The sequence below is a fragment of the Scyliorhinus canicula genome, chromosome 17 (assembly GCF_902713615.1).
Source record: "Scyliorhinus canicula chromosome 17, sScyCan1.1, whole genome shotgun sequence".
Taxonomy (NCBI): Eukaryota; Metazoa; Chordata; class Chondrichthyes; order Carcharhiniformes; family Scyliorhinidae; genus Scyliorhinus; species Scyliorhinus canicula.
Window position 1 is genome coordinate 54,508,027 of NC_052162.1, and position 20,098 is coordinate 54,528,124.

The 20,098-nt window shown below is 49.1% G+C and overlaps 1 protein-coding gene across 2 annotated transcripts in view; it reads left to right on the forward strand.

Moving 5' to 3' along the window:
* Positions 1-17,299: 17,299 nt before the first annotated feature.
* The window catches only part of LOC119952060 (protein Shroom4-like), a 192,753-nt gene continuing 189,954 nt past the window's right edge, over positions 17,300-20,098 (forward strand). For both annotated transcript variants that reach the window (XM_038775576.1, XM_038775579.1), the window contains exon 1: positions 17,300-17,523. In XM_038775576.1, the coding sequence (XP_038631504.1) occupies positions 17,398-17,523 (126 nt within the window). In that variant the 5' untranslated portion in view covers positions 17,300-17,397. The remainder of the gene's footprint in view (positions 17,524-20,098) is intronic.

The window sequence follows — 20,098 nt, forward strand, 5'->3', positions numbered from 1 at the left end:
TTATGGGCTTGAGTGGCTGGATAGTTTCTGCCCCAGAGTAGGTTAATGAGGTGTTTGAGGCCTTCTACCGTGGGTTGTATGAGTCAAAGCCCTGGAGGAGGGAGCATCAATGAGGCAATTTTTGGATGGGTTGACCTTCCTGGAGGTGGAGCAGGAAAGAAGGCAAAAGTTGGAGATGCTGATAGGGCTGGATGAGATTAAGGGCTGTATTAAGTCAATGCAGATGGGTAAAGCACCGGGTCCGGATAAGTTTCCCATTGGATTTTGCAGTTTGCTGATCGGTTTGTCTGACTGCTTCTGGATATGTTTAATGATTCCATGTCTTGGGGGTATTGCCAACCACGCTGGTGCAGGCCTCCTTGATTCTGAAGAAGGATAAGGATCCCATGGAATGTGGGTTGTATCGGCCTATTTTGTCATTAAATGTTGTCGTTAAGTTGTTGGCAAAGGTATTGTCTATCTGGGGTAATCTTGGAGGAACAGATTGGATTTGTTAAAGGCTGACAATTGTTGGCCAATATTAGGAAGTTGTTACATGTTGCATTGTCACCCTCCTTAGGGATGAGCCAGGGGTGATTATTTTGTTGGATGCGGAGAAGGTTGAGTAGAGGTAGTTCTTTGAGATTGTGGGGCAATTTGGCTTCGGGCCAAAATTTATTTACTGGATTAGGCTTTTGTACAGGGCCCCTACCGCGAGTGTATGTGCTAATGCCCTGAGCTCAGTTTATTTCCAAGGCAGGGGTGTCCGTGGTCTCCGCTTTTGTTTGCCTTAGCATTCCAGCCGCTGGCCATTGCGTTGAGGTTGAATACAGGGGAAGGTGGATAGAGCGTGGGGGGAGAGAGGATAAGGTGCCCTTATATGCGGTTGATTTGTTACTATACCTCACGGCACACTCTCCAATGTGGGGGAGATAATGGAGTTGCTCAGGAAGTTTGGCTCCTTTTCGGGTACAAGCTGAATCTGGGCAAGAGTGAATATTTTCTGGTGAACCCCCCCGGAGAGGGAACAGATCTGTGGAGGCTGCCATTATATCTGGCCAGTACTATCTGGGAATCCGTGTTGTCCATGACTGGGCCACATTCTATAAACTTAACTTTTCTAGTCTGGTGAAAGGGGTGAAGGCCAATTTGAAAAGGTGGCATGCCCTTCCTCTGACTTTAGTGGGACAGGTACAGATGGTGAAGTTGAATATTCTCCCAAGGTTTTGTTTTTATTCCTGTGACTCCTAGAATGCTCCCCAAGTCTTTCTTTTGCAGGGTTAACAAATTGTTATCTACTTTTGGTTTGACTGGTATGACTCCTCGGGTTCCTAGGATGTTTTTGCAAAAGGGTTAGGCAGTTGGTGGGGTTGGCATTACCTAATCTGTTGTGCAACTGCTGGGTGGCAAATATTGATAAGTTGCAGAGGTGGTTCAAGAATCCCGACTCTATATGAGGTAGAATGGAAGAGCATAGCATCAAGTTTGAGTGCCCTGGTTCCCGAACCAATTTCATTTTTTCCTGCTAGATTCTCAGTGAGCCCGGTGGAGATAGCCACTTTGAGAATTTGGAATCAATTTAGGCAGCATTTTAAATTGGGTTGCAGGGCACTGCTAGCTCTGATGTGCAAGAACCAGGTTTGTGCCATCTGGCTTCGATTCATTGTTCATGGCATGGGAGAAGAAGGGGTTGGAACGGTTTAGGGACTTGTTTCTGGGAGGTAGCTTCACTGGTCAAGCAATGAAAGTGTGGTAGTATGACTAGGGGTATTACGGTACCTGGGAGTGTGAGCTGCCATTGGTGCAGAGGACTCGCTGCCCATTGGCCCAGGTATCGTGTGCCTCTTATCCCTATTGGCTAAGAGGGAGGTAGCTCCACCTACGAGGTGGGGTATAAGAACCCGTGTTCCCCTGCAGCCAGGCCATTTCCTGTACATCTGCTGCCGGGCTCACTTCTTGCTAATTAAAGCCTTTCGTTTCGGACTTCACCTACGTTTCGTGTCCATTGATTGTGCATCAGAAAGGGAAACAGCAACCCAAGCATCCTCAACTCTGACAGTTTTCTGGTGTTGAGAGAACAGAGAGTGTTGTAAATTAAAACAAGATTCAGTTGAGAACTTCCGGTAAAGGGATATGCTGTGCACTTGCACATCAGGTGCAACTAAGTACCTGAACTTAGACTCTTTTACTCAAAATAGCCCATTAAAACAGGGAAAAAAAGTGTCCGCTCATGCTATCTAACAACAGCACAAGAGAAGATGCAGAGCAACAGTAGCTCCAGAGGCCATAAAGAGACAAAAAGTGGCAGAAACCAGGAGAAACAAGCGATCGAGATGGCAGACGCATGAGGAGACAGTGTCGACTGCACCAGAATGAGAAGGACCAGCAAATCGCACTCGTGGCTCCCCCTCACCGGAGGGTGAATGGAGGACGTTCCTCTGCAGGGAACCAAGGTAACTCAGGGAAGAGATAAAGAGCGACATTCAACGTGCGTCAAGGTGGTGGTCACAGAGGCACCGGTCACCATGCTGGTCCTGGACAAGGCAGAGAGTCAACAGGAGGCCCTGAGGAGCACCATCACGGAACTAGGAAAAGCCTCAACAGATCAGAGTGACCGAATCACGCATTAGAATTGGAAATAGTGAGGTTGGCCATAGGATCATAGAATTTCTACAAAGCAGAAGGAGGCCATTCGGCCCATCGAGTCTGCATCAACCCTTGAAAAGGGTACCCTACATAGGTCCATGCCCCATAGACCATATCTCCATAATCCAGTAACTGCACTAACAGGCAATTTTACATGGTCAATCCACCTAACCTGCGCACCTTTAGACTGTGGGAGGAAACTGGAGTACCCCACGCACACATGGGAGAAAGTGCAAACTCCAAACAGACAGTCACCCAAGGCTGGAATTGAACCCGGATCCCTTGCGTTGTGAGGCAGCAGTGCTAACCACTGTGCCGCCACACACGGAAGTCTGAAAGGGAAAATAGAGGATCAAGAGACACAGTCATGGCACCAGAACGTAAGGATAGTGGGCCTGCCGGAAGGGATCGAAGGCAAGGACCCCACAGACTAGATGTTGGATAACCTGGTGGGAAGTGACAGCTTCCCCAACCTGCCAGAAATAGACAGAGCCCACCAGTCGGTCCGGCTGAAACTAAAGGCCAGGGAGCAGCCGAGGGCGATAATCGCCAAAATGCACCGGTATTAGGAAAGAATCCTGCGCTGGGCCAGGCAAACAAGGACCTGCAACTGGGAAGGGTACCAGATCAGTCAATATCAGGACATTGGGGATGACCTGGCCAAGCAGCAGGCAGAGCTCAACACGGCAAAGTCAGCCCTGTACAAGACCAAGTTTGGGATACTGAACCTGGCTAAACTCTGGATCACATTCCAAGGTAGGGAGCTTTTCTTCACGACACCTGCGAACGCGGACAAATTTGTGCAGGAAAATGGGCTGGGAAAACAGCAGAAAAGACAATGGCGAAAAGATCACCCGAAAGGTCTGAATTAATCTGAAAGACGTAGGAAGGAAGGGACGAGGGCAGCGGAGCAAAGGAGAGGATGAGGGGGATAGCAGGAGGGGAAACCATATTGCAGGTGAAGGGCGGGCACATAACCCACTCCAGGAGGGGGGGGGGGCACCCCACTAGTGGGAAACGTAGCGGCAGGAAATGAGCAAGGGCGGGGGGGGGACGGTGCATCCCCCCAAAGGAGAGAGCGCCTGGCAACGGGAATGGGGGGGGGGGGGGGGGGTGGAGAGAGGGCGGTACACAACACACAGCTAGGAAGGTAAATAGGGAAAGGAGAGTAGGGAACAGGGACAATAATAGGAAGGGTGGAGGAGATAAGGGGGTAAGAATCATAGGGGAAACATAGGGACAAGGATGGTAAGGGCTCTCGGCTGGCTACAACAGGCCATGCATGGCGATTTGGAACACAATGACACTGCAAGCAGCTACTTTGGAGGGTCCCTGAACAAAGGGAAACCCCGGAGTGCAGGGGCTCACCTACATGGCGTACACATAGCTGGCGGCCATGTTGGGTGGTCCCTGGACAAAGCAAAACCCAGGAACGCAGGGGCCGGGCCTCATGGTGAGTACAGTGACTGTGGCCATTTTGGATGGACCCCCCTAACAAAGGGATACCCTGGAGTGCACGGGCACATCCACAAGGCAAGTATGGCTGATTCCGTAAAGGAGGGGGACACACGTAATTTTTAAAAAGTAGACCATGGCTTAAATCCCTGATATTGACACACACAGATTTATCGTGGGGGGGGGGGGGGGGGGAGGCGGGGAGGTGGTGACGGGGTTAGGGGAGGAGGGGGGCACATACTGTAAACTGTGTACAAGACCCGCTGATGGACAGGTCGAATCCCAAAACAGAGTGGACCTCTAAGATGCAAAGAAATTTGGCACATTCTTGGAGACGTTAGGGGCAGTGGACCCATGGAGGTTCACCCACCCAGGGGAAAAGGAGTTCTCCTTCTTCATCCCAGCTACATAACATAAATACCCAGATTGACTTCTCTGTAGTAGGGAAATCAATGTTTCCAGTGATAATAAGAGCGGAATACTCCACAATTGTAATCTCCGACCACGCTCTCATTACATGGATGTGAAATTCTTGCCGACAAAGCAACAAAACAACCCCCCCCCCCCCCGTGAAGGTTGGACATAGCCCTCCTGGCCGACAAGGCTTTCTGCGAGAAAATATCACGGGTCACAGATGAGTATATTACTAACAACCGGAGTGAGGAGGTCTCACCCTCCACGCTCTGGGAGGCACTGAAGGCTGTGATCAAGGGTGAAATTATTGCCTACAAAGCATCAAAAGACAGGGAAGAGAGGGGGCCTAGGCAACAGCTCGTCGACTCCATACTGGAGGTAGACCGGCAATACTCCACAACCTCGACCATAGAGCTCCTGGTGGAGATGAAAAAGCAACAAAAGGACTTTGACCTGCTCTCCACGAGGAAAGCAGTGTATCAATCCACCAGGCACAGAGGACCCTGTACAAGCATGGAGACAAAGCCAGCCACCTGCTGGCTTACCAGCTGAGGAAGCAGGCAGTCAAGAGGGTACAGCATAGATTAGAGACAGCAGGCGCAAACTAGTAGCGGAGCAGGAAAAGGTCAATGACACATTTGAGGCCTTATACCGGGGGCTCTACACCTGCTAGCTCCCTGAAGTGGACATGCCGATGAGTCAGTTCCTCAATGGACGGGACATGTCAGTTGTAGGGGAGGATAAGAAGTGGGGACTGGAAGCAGCATTAGAACTCGGAGAAGCCATGGAGAGCATCAACTCCATGAAGGCATGGAAGGCCCCGGGACAGGATATGATGGATTCCTGGAGGACTGCTACAAAAAATCTGCAATGGCACTGGCCCTGCCCGTGCAGGAATGGTTCAAGGACTCGCTGGCAAGGGGCACCCTACTGCCTACGCTCAAGCCTCAATCTCAATGATACCCATAAAAGGACAAAGACCCAACAGAATGCCAGTCCCACAGACCCATTTTGCAGCTCAATGTGGACGTGAAAATACTGGCCAAAATCCTTGCCAGGCGACTGACAGTTATGGACTTCTACACAGACTGTGTACTAGAGGTGGTTACAGAGGACCAGAGGGGCTTTGTTAAGGGGAGATAGCTAATATCGAACATTAGGCGCCCGTTGAACATGATAATGACCCCATCCAGGTAGAGAACGCCAGAGATAATCGTCTCCCTGGGCGCAGAAAAGGCCTTCGACGGAGTTGAATGGAAGAACCTCCTAAAGGTACTGGAGTGGTTTGGACTTGGAACAGGGTTCACCGCCTGCGTGGAAGTCCTGTACAGCGCTCCCATCGCAAGCATTTGGACAAACACCACCAATTCTAATTACTTCCAGCTGCACAGAGGAACAAGGCAGGGATGGTGTCGTCTCCATTGCTGTTCGTCCTAGCGATCAAGCCTCTAGCAATGTGGCAAAGCATTGGAAGGGGATCCTGAGAGGAGACAGAGAGCACAGACTCTATGCAGATGACGTGCTCCTTGATGTCACAAACCTTCAAAGCTGCATGAGGGGAATCATGGCACACTTGAAAGATTTTGGAGCCTTCTCGGGCTGCACACTCAACCAGTGAAACCGCAAGGAAGAGGAGCAGAAATGGAGGGACTGCCATTTAAACAAGCCCAAAACAAATTCCGCTACCTGGGGTTCCAAATCGCCCACGGCTGGACACAGATCCATAAGTGGAGCCTGGCTATCCTGGTGGCGGAAGTTAAAAAGGACCTCAGAGGTGAGACACACTCCCATTCTCCCTGGCGGGGAGGGTGTAGACGATCATGATGAATGTACTGCCCAAATTCAACTTCCTATTCAGATCCATACCGATCTATAGCCCCAAGCCTTTTTTCAACTCAGTAGAGAAAATTATCATGCGTGTGTGGGACGTGGGGTGGGGGTTGGGGGTGCGGGGGCGGGGGGGGGGGGGGGGGGGGGGGGCACCCAAGGATCCCCAAATAAGTCCTGCAAAGAACAAGAAGCATGGGGGGCCTGGCCCTCCTAAACCTGAAATATTACCACTGGGCTGCAACAGTGGAAAAAGTAAAAGACGGAGAAAGGAACCAGAGGCCGAATGGGTAAGAATGGAGGAGATTTCCTGCACGGGAACTTCCCTCTGGGTTCTGGCCAGGGCAGCACTCCCAGCACTCAACGAGCCCAGTAGTAATAGCCACTCTCCATTCATGAAACCAATTAAGACAGCGCTTAGGTCCAACCAAAATGCCCATCAAAGCCCCCATCTGCAACAACCATAGGTTCACCCCGGCCAAAATGGACGCCACCTTCAAAAGGTGGAGACAGGGCGGGGGGGACACTGACAGCTAGGGACTACTAAACAGACTGACAATACCAGAGGAACTGACAGAGAAGTTCAACTGATCAAGGGAAACGAGTTAGGATACATGCAAATTAAAAACTTCCCACATAGGGAAACAAAGACAGCTCTGGTTCGAAGATGTAACAGGAGAACAGCTAAGGTCGTCCATCTGATGGCGAGCGTTGACCTTGGACTTACTTGCTTCTGGTGCAGCTGGTGGACGGGTCTCTCCGCTTCGAGAACCAAGATAGCGATTCTCTCTCGGGGGCTTCTTCTTATACCCAAAGCGGGCTTCCCGCGCTTTTGGGCAGGCCTTGAACTTGGCCCCAATTAATTGGACCGCATCTTGCTCACTGGTATTGATCTCGACCAATAAAGGGGTGGGTGCCCTGACGGCTGGGTGTGTGTTTGGTGGCGCCGGGGTGTCTGCCTTAGTATCAGTTACTTGAATGTTATTCCTTTGTTCCCGGAGATGGGCCATCAATGTGCTAATTGTCCTACAGTTTCAGTCTTGTCTGGGAGTTGCCTTCTCAATACGCATCCAGGCTCTGTGCCTGCCTGCTTTCTTAGCACTGCCCATGTTTCCCTGTAGTCTTTCCAAACATCCATTTTGTGTTCTGGGAGTGGCCATTCCAGATGGCTACACTCCCTCCTTGTGATTCTCAACGAGAAGCATGAAGGATCAAATAACTGCATCTTCTTTGGTCTCCTCTGAAGTTGGGCACCCATAAGTAAGGACAGGCCCTGCACTACTCTGTCCTATGAAGGGAAACCTTTACCTAAATTACTTTATGTACATACATCATTATAAAATTCTAAGGGGAGCTATGACATTCACGCATGAATTATAAAATAAAAAAACTGGAACCTCTAACTATCCTTAACTAAACTATCCTTACTCAAACAATCTAAAGAATTTACAACATTTTAAACTGTACAATAGCAGCAACACAGGTCTCTCTGGCTTGGCAGTCAAGAACAGAGTTTTACATTTCTTTTTATTGGAACGAACAAAACACACAAAAAAACGAATGCACTTTAATTCACTTAAAGGGGTTGGGGGGGTTTGTTGAAGTCCGAAAATAGGGGATCTAAATGTGTATATCGGAGTGTGAGCGCGGGAGGCTTTCCTCTGCCATTTCCTGAGTCTTAAGGTCTAACCGACACTGCAAGAGTATCGCAATTACTAATAGTGATTCCACAACGTAGCATAGGGAATACCACATTATGAACCGGTCACACCAGGTCGGTGTACTGGTTACTGTCTCGGGGTACAGTGTATCGTAGGAGTGTGTAACACTCACGGCCTGCACATTTTACATAGAATTTACAGTGCAGAAGGAGGCCATTCGGCCCATCGAGTCTGCACCGGCTCTTGGAAAGAGCATCCTACCCAAGGTCAACACCTCCACCCTATCCCCATAACCCAGTAACCCCACCCAACACTAAGGGCAATTTTGGACACTAAGGTCAATTTTAACATCGCCAATCCACCTAACCTGCACATCTTTGGACTGTGGGAGGAAGGGTAGGGGTCAATGGGGTAGCGTCCGCGCACAACTGAAAGGATCCCGCTAAGATCCAACTGTAGAGCATGATGGTTGTCTTCATCTTTTCTTCTTTCTGTGGGAGGAAACCAGAGCACCCGGAGGAAACCCACGCACACACGGGGAGGATGTGCAGACTCCGCACAGACAGTGACCCAAGCCGGAATCGAACCTGGGACCCTGGAGCTGTGAAGCGATTGTGCTATCCACAATGCTACCGTGCTGCCCCACAATGCTACCGTGCTGCCCATGAACTAAAAGTGATAAAATGGGATGCGTATGGGCCGCGGCGGGGCAAGAATGGGTGGAATCCCCGGGTAGGACAGTGACCAGTGCCGTATGTGCTCTACCCGAGCGTAGATGACCAGGGGGTCCTTAGGCAGGGCGGGGACCAGTGCCGTTACTCCACTGCCTGAGTGACCGGACAAGAATGGGTAAGAGTGTGGTTGCAGTTATGGCATCTCCTGCCTCGAAGCAGAAGACCAGTTATGAACTGTTGTTTATGGACAAAATTGTTCCTTTAACTGCCAGTGGGCATCAAAGGAGTGGTGACGTGGGGCCATGAAAACATTTAGCGAACAGACAGCATTCAACATTGACAGTAATAAACATTTAAACAACAAACTAACATAACAAAATTGTGCAGGTTCCATCAGAAAGGACATCGTAAATTTCCATCGGTTCCTTTTAACCATCGTGTGGACACCTCATTGCTCTATAGCGAACAGATTCGCAAAGGGATTCGTTTGGTGGGAGTCAGACTCTATGTCATCATCTTCTCCCGGTTGCCATACTCTTGACTGGAGTAATTGTGCTAAAGCGGCTTGCGTCGAATTGGGGTCCATCTCATCATTCCGGATGAGCCTGAACAAATTGTCTTGGTACCAGTATTTCATATCGAGGTTGGAGCTGCTTGGGGTCAATCCGTAATCGTCAGGCGTTGGGTCTGGATCAGGGGCTTTAATATATGTTATCTCGAAGGGGTCACTGGAATCATGTTTGGAGTCTCTGGGAGTGCGGCCTGGTGCAGGGATGTAATCGTAGCGTGGTGTGCTGAGGCTGTCGTTGTCACTATCGCTATCGCTGTCGCTGTCGTTTGGGGGCAGGGGGAGGCGGAGTCATGCCTCTGGGGGTGGAGTTGAAGTCGTGTCTGAGGATGGGCTGGACATGTTGGGGGTGCGTAGGAATATGTCGTTTGTGGCCGGGGCGTGCTCATCTGCTGCTGCGAGCAAGCTGTGGTGTGAATGGTTGTTCTGCGAGCCATAATCCTTAAGCTGGTTTATGTGGAACCACGCAGACTTGTCATTCAGATATGTGATCTCATATACGGAGGGGCTGACTTTGTCAGAGATGGAGTACGGTCCGTAAAATTTGGGGGAAAGGAATGAACTGTGGTTGTATAGGGCTGGCATGACCTGCTGCCCTATTACAAACGCCATGGCGTGCACCGTCTTATCAAGGCAAACTTTGCTTTGCTTCTTGCGGGTCCCAAGTCTGACAGCTGCTGCGAGCTGGGCTGCCTTTACATTCTCAATGATCTGTTGTACAGCTTTTTCATGCGTGAGGGCGGTGACTGCGGGGCTGGCCAAATCCAGTCCTAATCAATACTCTGTCCCTTTCATGGGGCGTCTGGTTATGACGGTGTGGGGGGTGTATCCTGTGGGCGTGGATACCGTGTTTCGAATGAACATTAGTGCAAATGGGAGAACTGTGTCCCAGGTGCTATTGTGCTCTGGCACATTTTTCTGAGGGTCGCTTTCAAAGTTCTGTTCATTCGTTCTACTATGCCTCTTGACTGGGGGTGGTATGCGATATAGAACTTTTGTTTTATTCCGAAAATTGTAAGTACGTTTTTCATTACACATCCTGTAAAATGGGAGCCTTGATTGGACTCTATACTGTGGAGAAGTCACAATCTTGTAAAGATGTGCTGAGTGAGGATTTTAGCTGTCGTTTTGGCCGTGTTCGTTCTGGATGGAAACCCTTCCACCCATTTTGTGAAGGTGTAGCTGACCACCAACACATACTTGAAACCATTCCTGCAAGGGGGGGGGGGGGGGTAGGGGTCCTATATAATCAATTTGTAAATTCGTTTGGGGGCCATTAACTGGGCAGGTGTGACTTAGCTGGCCTTTTCTTGCATATCTGTCCGGATTGTTCTGGGCACAGATCAAGCAATTCTCGATGTACTGAGTCACATCAGTCTTTAAATCAGGCCACCAGCAGAGAGGTCTGAAGTGGGCTAGGGTGGGTTCAATGCCCTGGTGTCCATGGTTGTCATGGAACTGACAAATAATCTGATTCCGGTCCTGGCTGGGACTACATAAATTCCGTCTTTTTAAATCACACCGTCATGTGTGGTTAACGAGTGTTTAACCTTATCATAAGGGGCTGGGAAGTTGCCTTTTAAAACTTCCCTGAGCTTCTCATCTTCCTTTTGGGCCTTTGCTAGATCTTGAATGTTGGTCTGTGAGACCTGAACCGCATGTATGGGGCGCTCTCGGGGGACTGGGGGGGGGGGGGGGTCCAAGAGTGACCGTGTCTGGAACCTGCCTTTGCTAGGGCATCTGCCTTAATGTTACCGGGGGGGGGGGGAAGAACGATGATGGCTACGAACTTTAATAATGCAATATTTCCTATCTTTGGCTGTCTTTAGGATATGCCGGAGTAATGGGGCTGAGGGTAGGGGTTTTCCGTCTGCGGAAATGAATCCTCTCGATTCCCACAGGGGTAGGAATTCAGTTAAACTATTAGACATATAAACTGTGAGAATATTTGTCGGCTGGGGTTGGAAACGGGTTGGGGTGGTCTACAATGTACGCCACGGCTGCCAGTTCTGCTGCCTACGAGCCTAAGTGTCCTGGCAGTTTTAACAAAATCTCTTCTAGGGCGCGTTCCTGCGCGTCCTCTACATAGATACCGCAACCGGTAATCCTTTTGCCGTTTAAAGCTGTGGAGGAGCCATCCACATAGATTCTAAGGGTGCGCATGTTTCTGTGGGCTGGGGTCTCTGGGGTGAAGTTCCTGCTTTCGGGGGAGCTGACTTAGGTAAAAAGAGTCCTGTATTGTGTTTAGTGGAAATGATTTCACATTCATGTGGGGTGCCTGCATACTGTAAATTATCAGCGAGGAAGGTGTGGGGCTTTGTCCTCTTAACTGTTATGTCCCATCCCTGTAAGAGAAGGGTCCAACTGGTTGCGTGGATTTGGCTGACTGTGCCATTCTTAAGTCTACCATCTAGTAGGAGTTCTGTTGGGGTGTGTTCAGTAAGAATGGTGATGGGGTTGAGTCCTGTAATGTAGGCAAAGTATTGTACTGCCCAACAAACTGCGAGCAGGTGCCTTTCACAGGCAGATAATCCTTCTCGACTAGATCTAGTACCCGTGAGGCGTATGCTACGGGGCCTAGATGAACATGTCGTTCTTGGAGGAGCACGGCCGAAAGGGTTTGGTCGGTGCTCGCAACTTCAATTGCGTACGGGGAGAGTGGATCTGGGACCTGTAATGCGGGGGACCTGTGCTGAGGGCTCTTTTTAATGCATCCACGGCATCCTTGTGCTGTGGAAGCCATTACCAAGGTGTTTGCTTCTTGAGAAGGTCGGATATGGGTGCTGCCTTTGAGGCAAAACCGTCGATATGGTTTCTTCAGTAGCCAACCAGTCCTAGAAATGACCGGAGGGCTGTGACATTATAGGGCAGGGGCAATTTGACGATCGAGTCAATTCTTTTTTGCCCGATCTAGCTTTTACTATGCGTGATTACTGTACCCAAGTAAATCATTTTTTCCTGTAAAATCTGGGCCTTCTTTACATCCAATTTGTTGTAGGAGTCCTAATAGTTCATTGAGAAGCAAAATGTGCTCTTTCTTTATGTCCGTCTGCAGAAGCAAGTCATCTACATATTGGACCAGACAATCGGGTCGGAAATACTTTGCTAAACCATTTGACAGCTGTCAGTGGAAAATAGAGGGGGAGTTGTGGAAGCCTTGTGGAAGGCACGTCCACGTATATTGCTGTCCCTGGAATGTGAAAGCAAATTTGTATTGGCACGCTTTATCCAATGGAGTGGACCAAACGCCGTTGGTAATGTCCAAAACCAAAAAACTTTGACTGTAGTCCCTGTTTGAGCCTGGTCTCGGGGCTCGTGGCTACAGCGGGGGCTGCTGCTGGGGTTATTTGTTTAGTGCCCGATAATCGATGGTCAGTCGCCATGATCCATCGCATTTCCTGACAGGCCAAATTGGGGCAATGTTCGTGGAGGCTATTGATCGGAGTACGCCTTGATCAAGCAGATTCTGTATCATTTTTGAGATTTCTCCTTCTGCCTCTTGGGGAAAACCGTACTGCTTTTGGGGTCTGTAATATTCACCAAGCCAGTGATCTTGCCACAGTCTGCTTGTGCTGTGCAAATGCTGCTTTGTGTCACTGCAGGACTTCCCTAACTTGTTTGTCCTGACTAATGGCTCAAGGGTCGAACCAGAAGTCTCCTACTGCGCTGATCCTATTTTCATAATCTCCAACTGTGAGCGTGCCAGGGGCTCGTGCTGCTTTGACATCTTCAACACACATCTATTTACCGGATCGAATGATAGATTTTGGGAGCTCATAAAGTCAATTCCTAAAATGTGTTCGGCTGTCTGGTTTAGGTCAACCAGAACTACGGGGTGTTTAGTTTTAATGTTCCCTATTTGTATTGCTACAGGGGCTGTGATGTGTCCCTGCTGTAAGTGCCCTGTAAAACTGCTGAGAGTAATGATGTCCATGGTGGGCCATGTGTCTCGCTGAAACATTGTGGAGGAATTTATCGTGGTACGGGACCCTCCTGTGTCCCAAAGAAATTCCACGGAGTGTCGCCGGACTGTGCCTGCCACTACCGGTCTCCCGGACTTGTCCCAAAGGGTGTCGCAGACCCAAGTTGGGGAGTCCGAACACCGTCAATCGGTTCCGTTCATATCTGGAATTTCAGAACGGGCGCTAACACTGTGAATTGGCTTTACCCTATTCCTATTTAGATCCCCGTCTGCTGGATTCTCTGCTGCTTCTGGGGCGCATTGCACTCTTGTGCGAAGTGTCCTAATTGGCCGCAATTATAACACTCCTGGGATTTGGTCTGCTGTCGTCCATTCCTGCCCTCATTTACCCATCAGGGGTTCTGGTGTGTCCTAACTGGATGCATGTCTGCCTGCTCTTCCTCAGTTCTACCATATCCTATTGTTCCCTGCGTGGACTGTTCCCAACCGCGGGACAATTTTTTCAAAACCCATTTCTCGTTGAGGGCCTCGTCTGAGGGGTCTTAATTTGCGCATGCTCTCTGTCCTGCCTCTGTTGCATGAGAGACTAGGATGCGGGTCCATTTGGCCATATTATCTGGGGACAAATGGGCGCATGCTAACTCTCTGCAGTGAAATGTATCCACAAGCGTCCGGCAAATGCTGTGGGGTGCTCTGCCTTCTTTTGCCTACACTTGCTTAGGCCTTCTACGGGGTATCCTTTGTTATAGTCGATCGCGTCTAGGATCGCTGTGTGCATTTCTTGGAGTGTGCCTCCTCCTACATTTTGTGGGTCAGGAAGGGCTGCTACGACTGAAGGGTCGAGGCTCAAAACTGTGAGCTTCACTTGCTCCTTTTCATCCAGGCCGTACATGGTCGCCTGCTGTTTTACTCTTGCAAAGAACTGGTGGGGGTCCAATGTGGGTAGGACCGGTGTAATCTTCTCACACGCGTCCCTTAATTCAGTGACGGTTAATGTGGTTGTGTATAGGAAATCTGGGTCTCCGTCTGTTGTGGCCCTGTGCTGTGTGGTTACAGGGTTCATAGGGGTGTGTTCTGCCTGTGCAGTCGGGGTAGGGGTGCTCTCCATTTCTGGGGTTTTTCGTGTGTACATGTGCCATGTACATATCTATGGGAAGTCTCATTTAACTCCTGCCAGTCGGGGCCATTTTCTTGGTCTAATTGGGATACAAACGTGCTCTGGAACCCATTCAGAACAGAAAGCAGGGATTGCAGTTCTGCAATTTGCTTCCGGCACTTTGCATGATCTACCGAGCTCTGCCTTTGTTCCGTCGTGGAAGTGTGGAATGCTCATAGGGCTGCTTTTAAATCGTTGCACTGCTTCTGCAACTGCTCAACCTGTTGTTCTGTTTCCTGTCTTACCAAGACTGCGCGTTGCGTGTCTTGGTAGGCCTTATCATATTGGGTCTGAAAACTACTCAAATGGGCGAGACAAGATTGATGGGCCCGCTTGGCATCAGCCACCTCTTTGTCCCTCGCCGCTAACTGCTCTCTCAGTTCCCTGTTCTCTCTCTCAAATTTGCTCACATCTCCTTCACTATTCCTGTCTCTCTCTTCAATCACTCTACGGAGCGTCCTAACGACCTCCTCTGTGCCTCGCAATTGTGCCAAGCAGGACACGATTGCCATCGGCTTGCGAGCTTTCCCTAAGCTCTTCTTGTGAATCTCTGACAGGTTCTCCTACCAAGTATGCCCTATACTTCCAGGACCTGTTTCATCATTCACGCAGAATTCGCTCCAAAGGGGCCAACCTTTCCCTTTCCACAGAGGAACCACAGGCACAAATGGAAAGGGGGGAGGAGAGGGGGGTTGGGAGGGAGAAGAAGGGAGAGAGTGAACAACGAGCACGGTAGCACAAGAGGCTAACACTGTGGTTTCACAGCGCCAGGGTCCCAGGTTCGATTTCCTGCTGGATCACTGTCTGTGCGGAGTCTGCACCTTCTCCCCGTGTCTGTGTGGGTTTCCTTTGGGTGCTCCGGTTTCCTCCCACAGTCCAAAGACGTGCAGGTTAGGCCATGATAAATTGCCCTTAGTGACCAAAAGGGTTAGGAGGCATTTCTCGATGGTGTCAACACGGCCTCAGGATCAGCAATTCTGCCCCTACATGGGGCAGCACGGCACTGGAGCGGTTCACGCTGCTCCGGTTGCTGATCCCGTAGGCAGCACGGTAGCATGGTGGTTAGCATAAATGCTTCACAGCTCCAGGGTCCCAGGTTCGATTCCCGGCTGGGTCACTGTCTGTGTGGAGTCTGCACGTCCTCCCCGTGTGTGCGTGGGTTTCCTCCGGGTGCTCCGGTTTCCTCCCACAGTCCAAAGATGTGCGGGTTAGGTGGATTGGCCATGCTAAATTGCCCGTAGTGTCCTAATAGTAAGGTTAAGGGGGGGAGTTGTTGGGTTACGGGTATAGGGTGGATACGTGGGTTTGAGTAGGGTGATCATTGCTCGGCACAACATCGAGGGCCGAAGGGCCTGTTCTGTGCTGTACTGTTCTATGTTCTATTGGTTATGGGGATAGGGTGGAAATGAGGGCTTAAGTGGGTTGGTGCAGACTTGATGGGCCAAATGGCCTCCTTCTGCACTGTATGTTCTATGTTCTATACCCCAAGGGAGGGCCCCCGGCCCGTCCCCCCTTCCCCTCCAGACCAAACGCTCATGAACAGGAACAACCGAATATGAGCAACGTAACACGAAGCAGCATACATAGCACTACGCTACCCCAATCGGTTCAGGTTTGATGAACCAGTAAACAAAGAAGACACAACAGATAGTAAGAAGGGGAGAGGGGCTTGGGAGAGAGAGGAAGCTGTGATTAGGAGGTCAAGTCAAAGCTGAGCACTTGTAAAAAAACTGTGAATTGTTACCGATGTATATAGGTGGGATTCTGTGATCCTGAAGCTCAGTCTTGACATCTTCGGAAACACCGTCGCGTTTCTCGATGGTGTCAACACGGCCTCAGGGTCAGCAATTCTGCCCCTACACGGGGCAGCACGGCACTGGAGCGGTTCACGCTGCTCCAGTTGCTGATCCCAGCGTCAAATGGGCAAACGGGATCCGCGCATGCGCAGTGGCTTCCTTCAACCAGCTGGCCCCGAAGCAACATGCCGCAGGGCTACAGGGGCTGGCACGGAAAAAAGGAGGTCCCCAGCCAGAGAGGCCGGCCCTCTGATCGTGGGCCAGGCCACATTGGAGGCCCCCCCCCGGGGTCAGACCCACCCTCACCTCCACAGGCCCCCCCCCCCGACCCCCCGACCCTTCCACGCCGAGTTCCCGCCGACTGAGAGCAGGTATGGACGGCACCGGCAGGACTCGGCGTTTTTACGATGGTCGCTCGTGGGCCGAGAATCGGCGGGCAGGCTGCATAGAGCAGCCCCCGATGGACGACGCACCAACCACGCCGGCGCCAATGGCGCCGCATCTCCGCTCTGGAGAATCGCGTGCCGGCGATTCGCGCCGGTTGCGGGGATTCTCCGGCCCGCCCGAGCTGAGAGAGTCCCACCCATATTTTCTGTGAATGTTCACTTTCATCTTTGTTTTGAATTAAAAGAAAAACCCGAATAAAAACATTTAAAAAAAAACAGGATTCAATTCAGATGTGGTGTTCCTCATTCAGTTTCAGAAAATAGAATTAGAGATTTATTTGATGGGCAAAACTGCAGGGTGAATGGATTTATTGAATAGCCCTTTCAAAGAGCGGGAAGAGACAAAATGGGCTGAAAGGCCTCCTTCTGAGCTGCATGATCCAATGTGAAAAGAAACAAAGGACGCAAATTGCAGAGGGAAACATGGGTATAAAATACACAGGACAAACAAGTCATTCAGAGAAGTTATATCGTTTAGAAACTTGGGGTTTTGTCGACTAGGTTGTAAGAACGAGAAACGTTTGAAACCAGTAACTGCACGGACGACTTTGGAATTGCAAACAAGTAACGGGTTAAAACCACACACTAACTTCTTAAGAAGTAACAGTGAGCTCCCAAATTCCCAAGTCCCGCCCTTGCGCTGCATTGGGTTGATGGTCACTTTTTTGTTTTACGGGGAGAGATGGTTGGCTGGATTGGATGTCAATCTGAGAGGAGGCGTTTGGGAGGGGGAGGAGGAGGAGATCGTGTGTCAATGTCATTTCCGTAATGGATGTACTGTAGCAGTTAGTGGGGACGAAGAAAAAAAATATCAATGGGAATGTGATGGAACTCCGAGTAACCAGAGAAGATTATGGAGCGGAGCAGAGAGACAGCCAACATCTACCAACATGTCCATGTGCAGTTGCAAGGAGGAGCTCCATGGGGCTTCACCCTTAAAGGGGGGCTGGAACATGGAGACTCCCTCACTATCTCGAAGGTAAAATATTTAAGAAACTAACGCAGCCCCCCCCCCCCCCCCCCCCCAGAGAGTGTCCATTATTGAGGCAAAAAAAGTGGCAAAGAAGAAGGCTGCTTCATTGTTTGTTCATGGTGATCTATTTCAAAGCGGAGAGAGAAAAAAAGCACATAACTTTTTTAAAAGAAAGTTCAAATCGAAATGTAAAATGCGCATAAATAATCGCGGTCTTAAATGATCAGCGTGCATTCTTAACTCCCCAGCAAATGTTTGGTATTGGAAGAGAATTTGGAGAATGCAGTTTAAATAATATTGGGGGGAAAAAAACTTACTTTCTGCCTGAATTGCTAATGTTCTTTTTGTGAAGGATGTGGTGGGAAGAGTTATATTGACAAAATGTGCTGAGGCTATAGGATATTTTTCTAAATTACTTTTTTCTGAGGGTGTTTGAAGGACACCGTTCCCATTTAAAAGTTTTTTTTTGCATTTTAAAATAGTGTGAATTTTGCTGGGGTTATTTGCAAAGAGCTTGCTTTTAATTCCACCTTGAGTTGGTGTTTTGTGCCCTGCGGGCAGTGGAAAGGTTTGTTTTTGAGCACGGGGGGGGGGGGGGGGGGGAAACAGAGGCACCGGCAGGAACGGAGGGTTGATGTATTATTTGGGTAAATGATTAACAGTATTTCAGCAGCGAAACTCGCTCCAAGCTTGTACTCGGCTGCACGGGAGATCTGTATGGTGCAAATGAAATGTACAACGGTACACTGGTACGACGTTGCTTTACTTGTATCACGGGATATGCGCAATTCGCTTTTTAATAATTATACCTATTTACTTGTTGCTGATTAACCCTCCCTCCCCCACTTAGTAATGTGCAGAAGAGCACGGTCCTCGGTTCACTTACTCCAGTGCACTGATTTAAACTGAACAGTTAAGAGCCATTCTAACTGTTCTTTTCGTAATTTTCGCCAGGCGACAAAAAGTTTTTACTACTTGTGGGGGTGGGTGGGCATAAGAACAGGAATAGGCCATTCGGCCCCTTGAGCCTTTTCCGCCTATCAATACGGTTATGGCTGATGTGGTTATGATCTCAACTCCAGTTTCCTGTAGGGTGCCTCATAACCCTTTCTATTGTCTGTCAAAAAAGGCCCCAAAGCTCAACTTAGTCATATGGGTCATGGATTGCAACTGTCTAGTTCAGCTTCAGTCAGTGAGGGCGATGAATGAATGGAGGCGACGGCTGGGGAACTGATTGTGCTGGGGCTGAATGAAGGCAATGGCTTTGGACTTCTCAATATTTGCTTGGAGGAAATGTATTCTTGTCCAGTACTGAATGTCAGAGAAGCAGTGTGACAAATTCGAAGCAATGAAGGGGTCAAAAGGTGGTGGTGGTGTGAATTGTTTCCTCGCTTTATGTAAATCAAAGTAACTTTATACAGGAGGTATTTCAACTGAACTAATAATCCAGAAATCCAGGGTAATTCAGTAAAACATGGAATTAAAAGTCTGGTTCACTAATGTCCTGCAGGGGAGAAAATCTGCCATTTTGTTTTATTCATTCATGGGGTGCGGGCGCCGCTGGCTCAGCCAGCATTTGTTGCTCAGCCCTAATTGCCTTTTAACTGAACAGCTAGCTTGGCCATTTATTTAAGAGTCAACCACATTGCTGAGAGTCTGGAGTCACATATAGACCGGACTGGATGAGGACATAGTGAACCAAATGGGTTTTTATGACCATCAACAGTGGTTTTATGGTCATCATTAGCCTTTAAGTTCCAGATTTTTCAAAAACTTGAATCACCTCTGCAGTGGTGGGATCTGAACCTGGTTCCTCGGAGCATTACTCCGGGTCTCTGGATTACCAGCGCAGCAACAAGACCACTACACCACCATGTCCCTTTATCTTGTCTGGCCTACTTGCGACTCAAGATCCACAGTAATGGGTTCTTTGAAATTGCCGAAGAAGCCACACAATTCGAGGGCAATTAGGGATGAGCAATAAATACTGGCCCAGCCAGTGCTGCCCACATCCATGAATGAATGTTAAAAAAAAAACCATTTAGTTAAATAAGACTACTGAGTATTGAACATAACTCATTGTAACCTGTTCACTTGCACTACCACACACCCACCTATATCCACATTTTCTTTGGATAATGGATAAATGACTACTGCTGTACTCTTTTGTTTAGACGACAACTAATGAATCATGTTTTTTTAAAAGCTAACCTAATAGCAGTGAAAGATCAACACCACAGATGTCATCAGATTATACTTAGTTTGCGACCTGAGAAATTGGAAATTGACTCGTGTTTTCATTAACCTTATGTTGTTACACATGACCAAGAAGCTACACCTTTTCCAATGGTAAAAATCCTCAGTGATGTAATAAGTACAGCTGATCAGGTATTGTATTTATGTTATTGCAGGATATCTGATACTGGGTCCAATGGCAGCACTGTCAGTATAACAACTAGATTTGTTGTTGGTCTGGAACTGCCTGTTATCAGCTGCAGCCTTTGCCAATTTCCACTTTTCTGTTTTTTTCCCCAAAAATATGTTTTGTTTCCAGATAAATAGTGGAAAATCACACAATGTT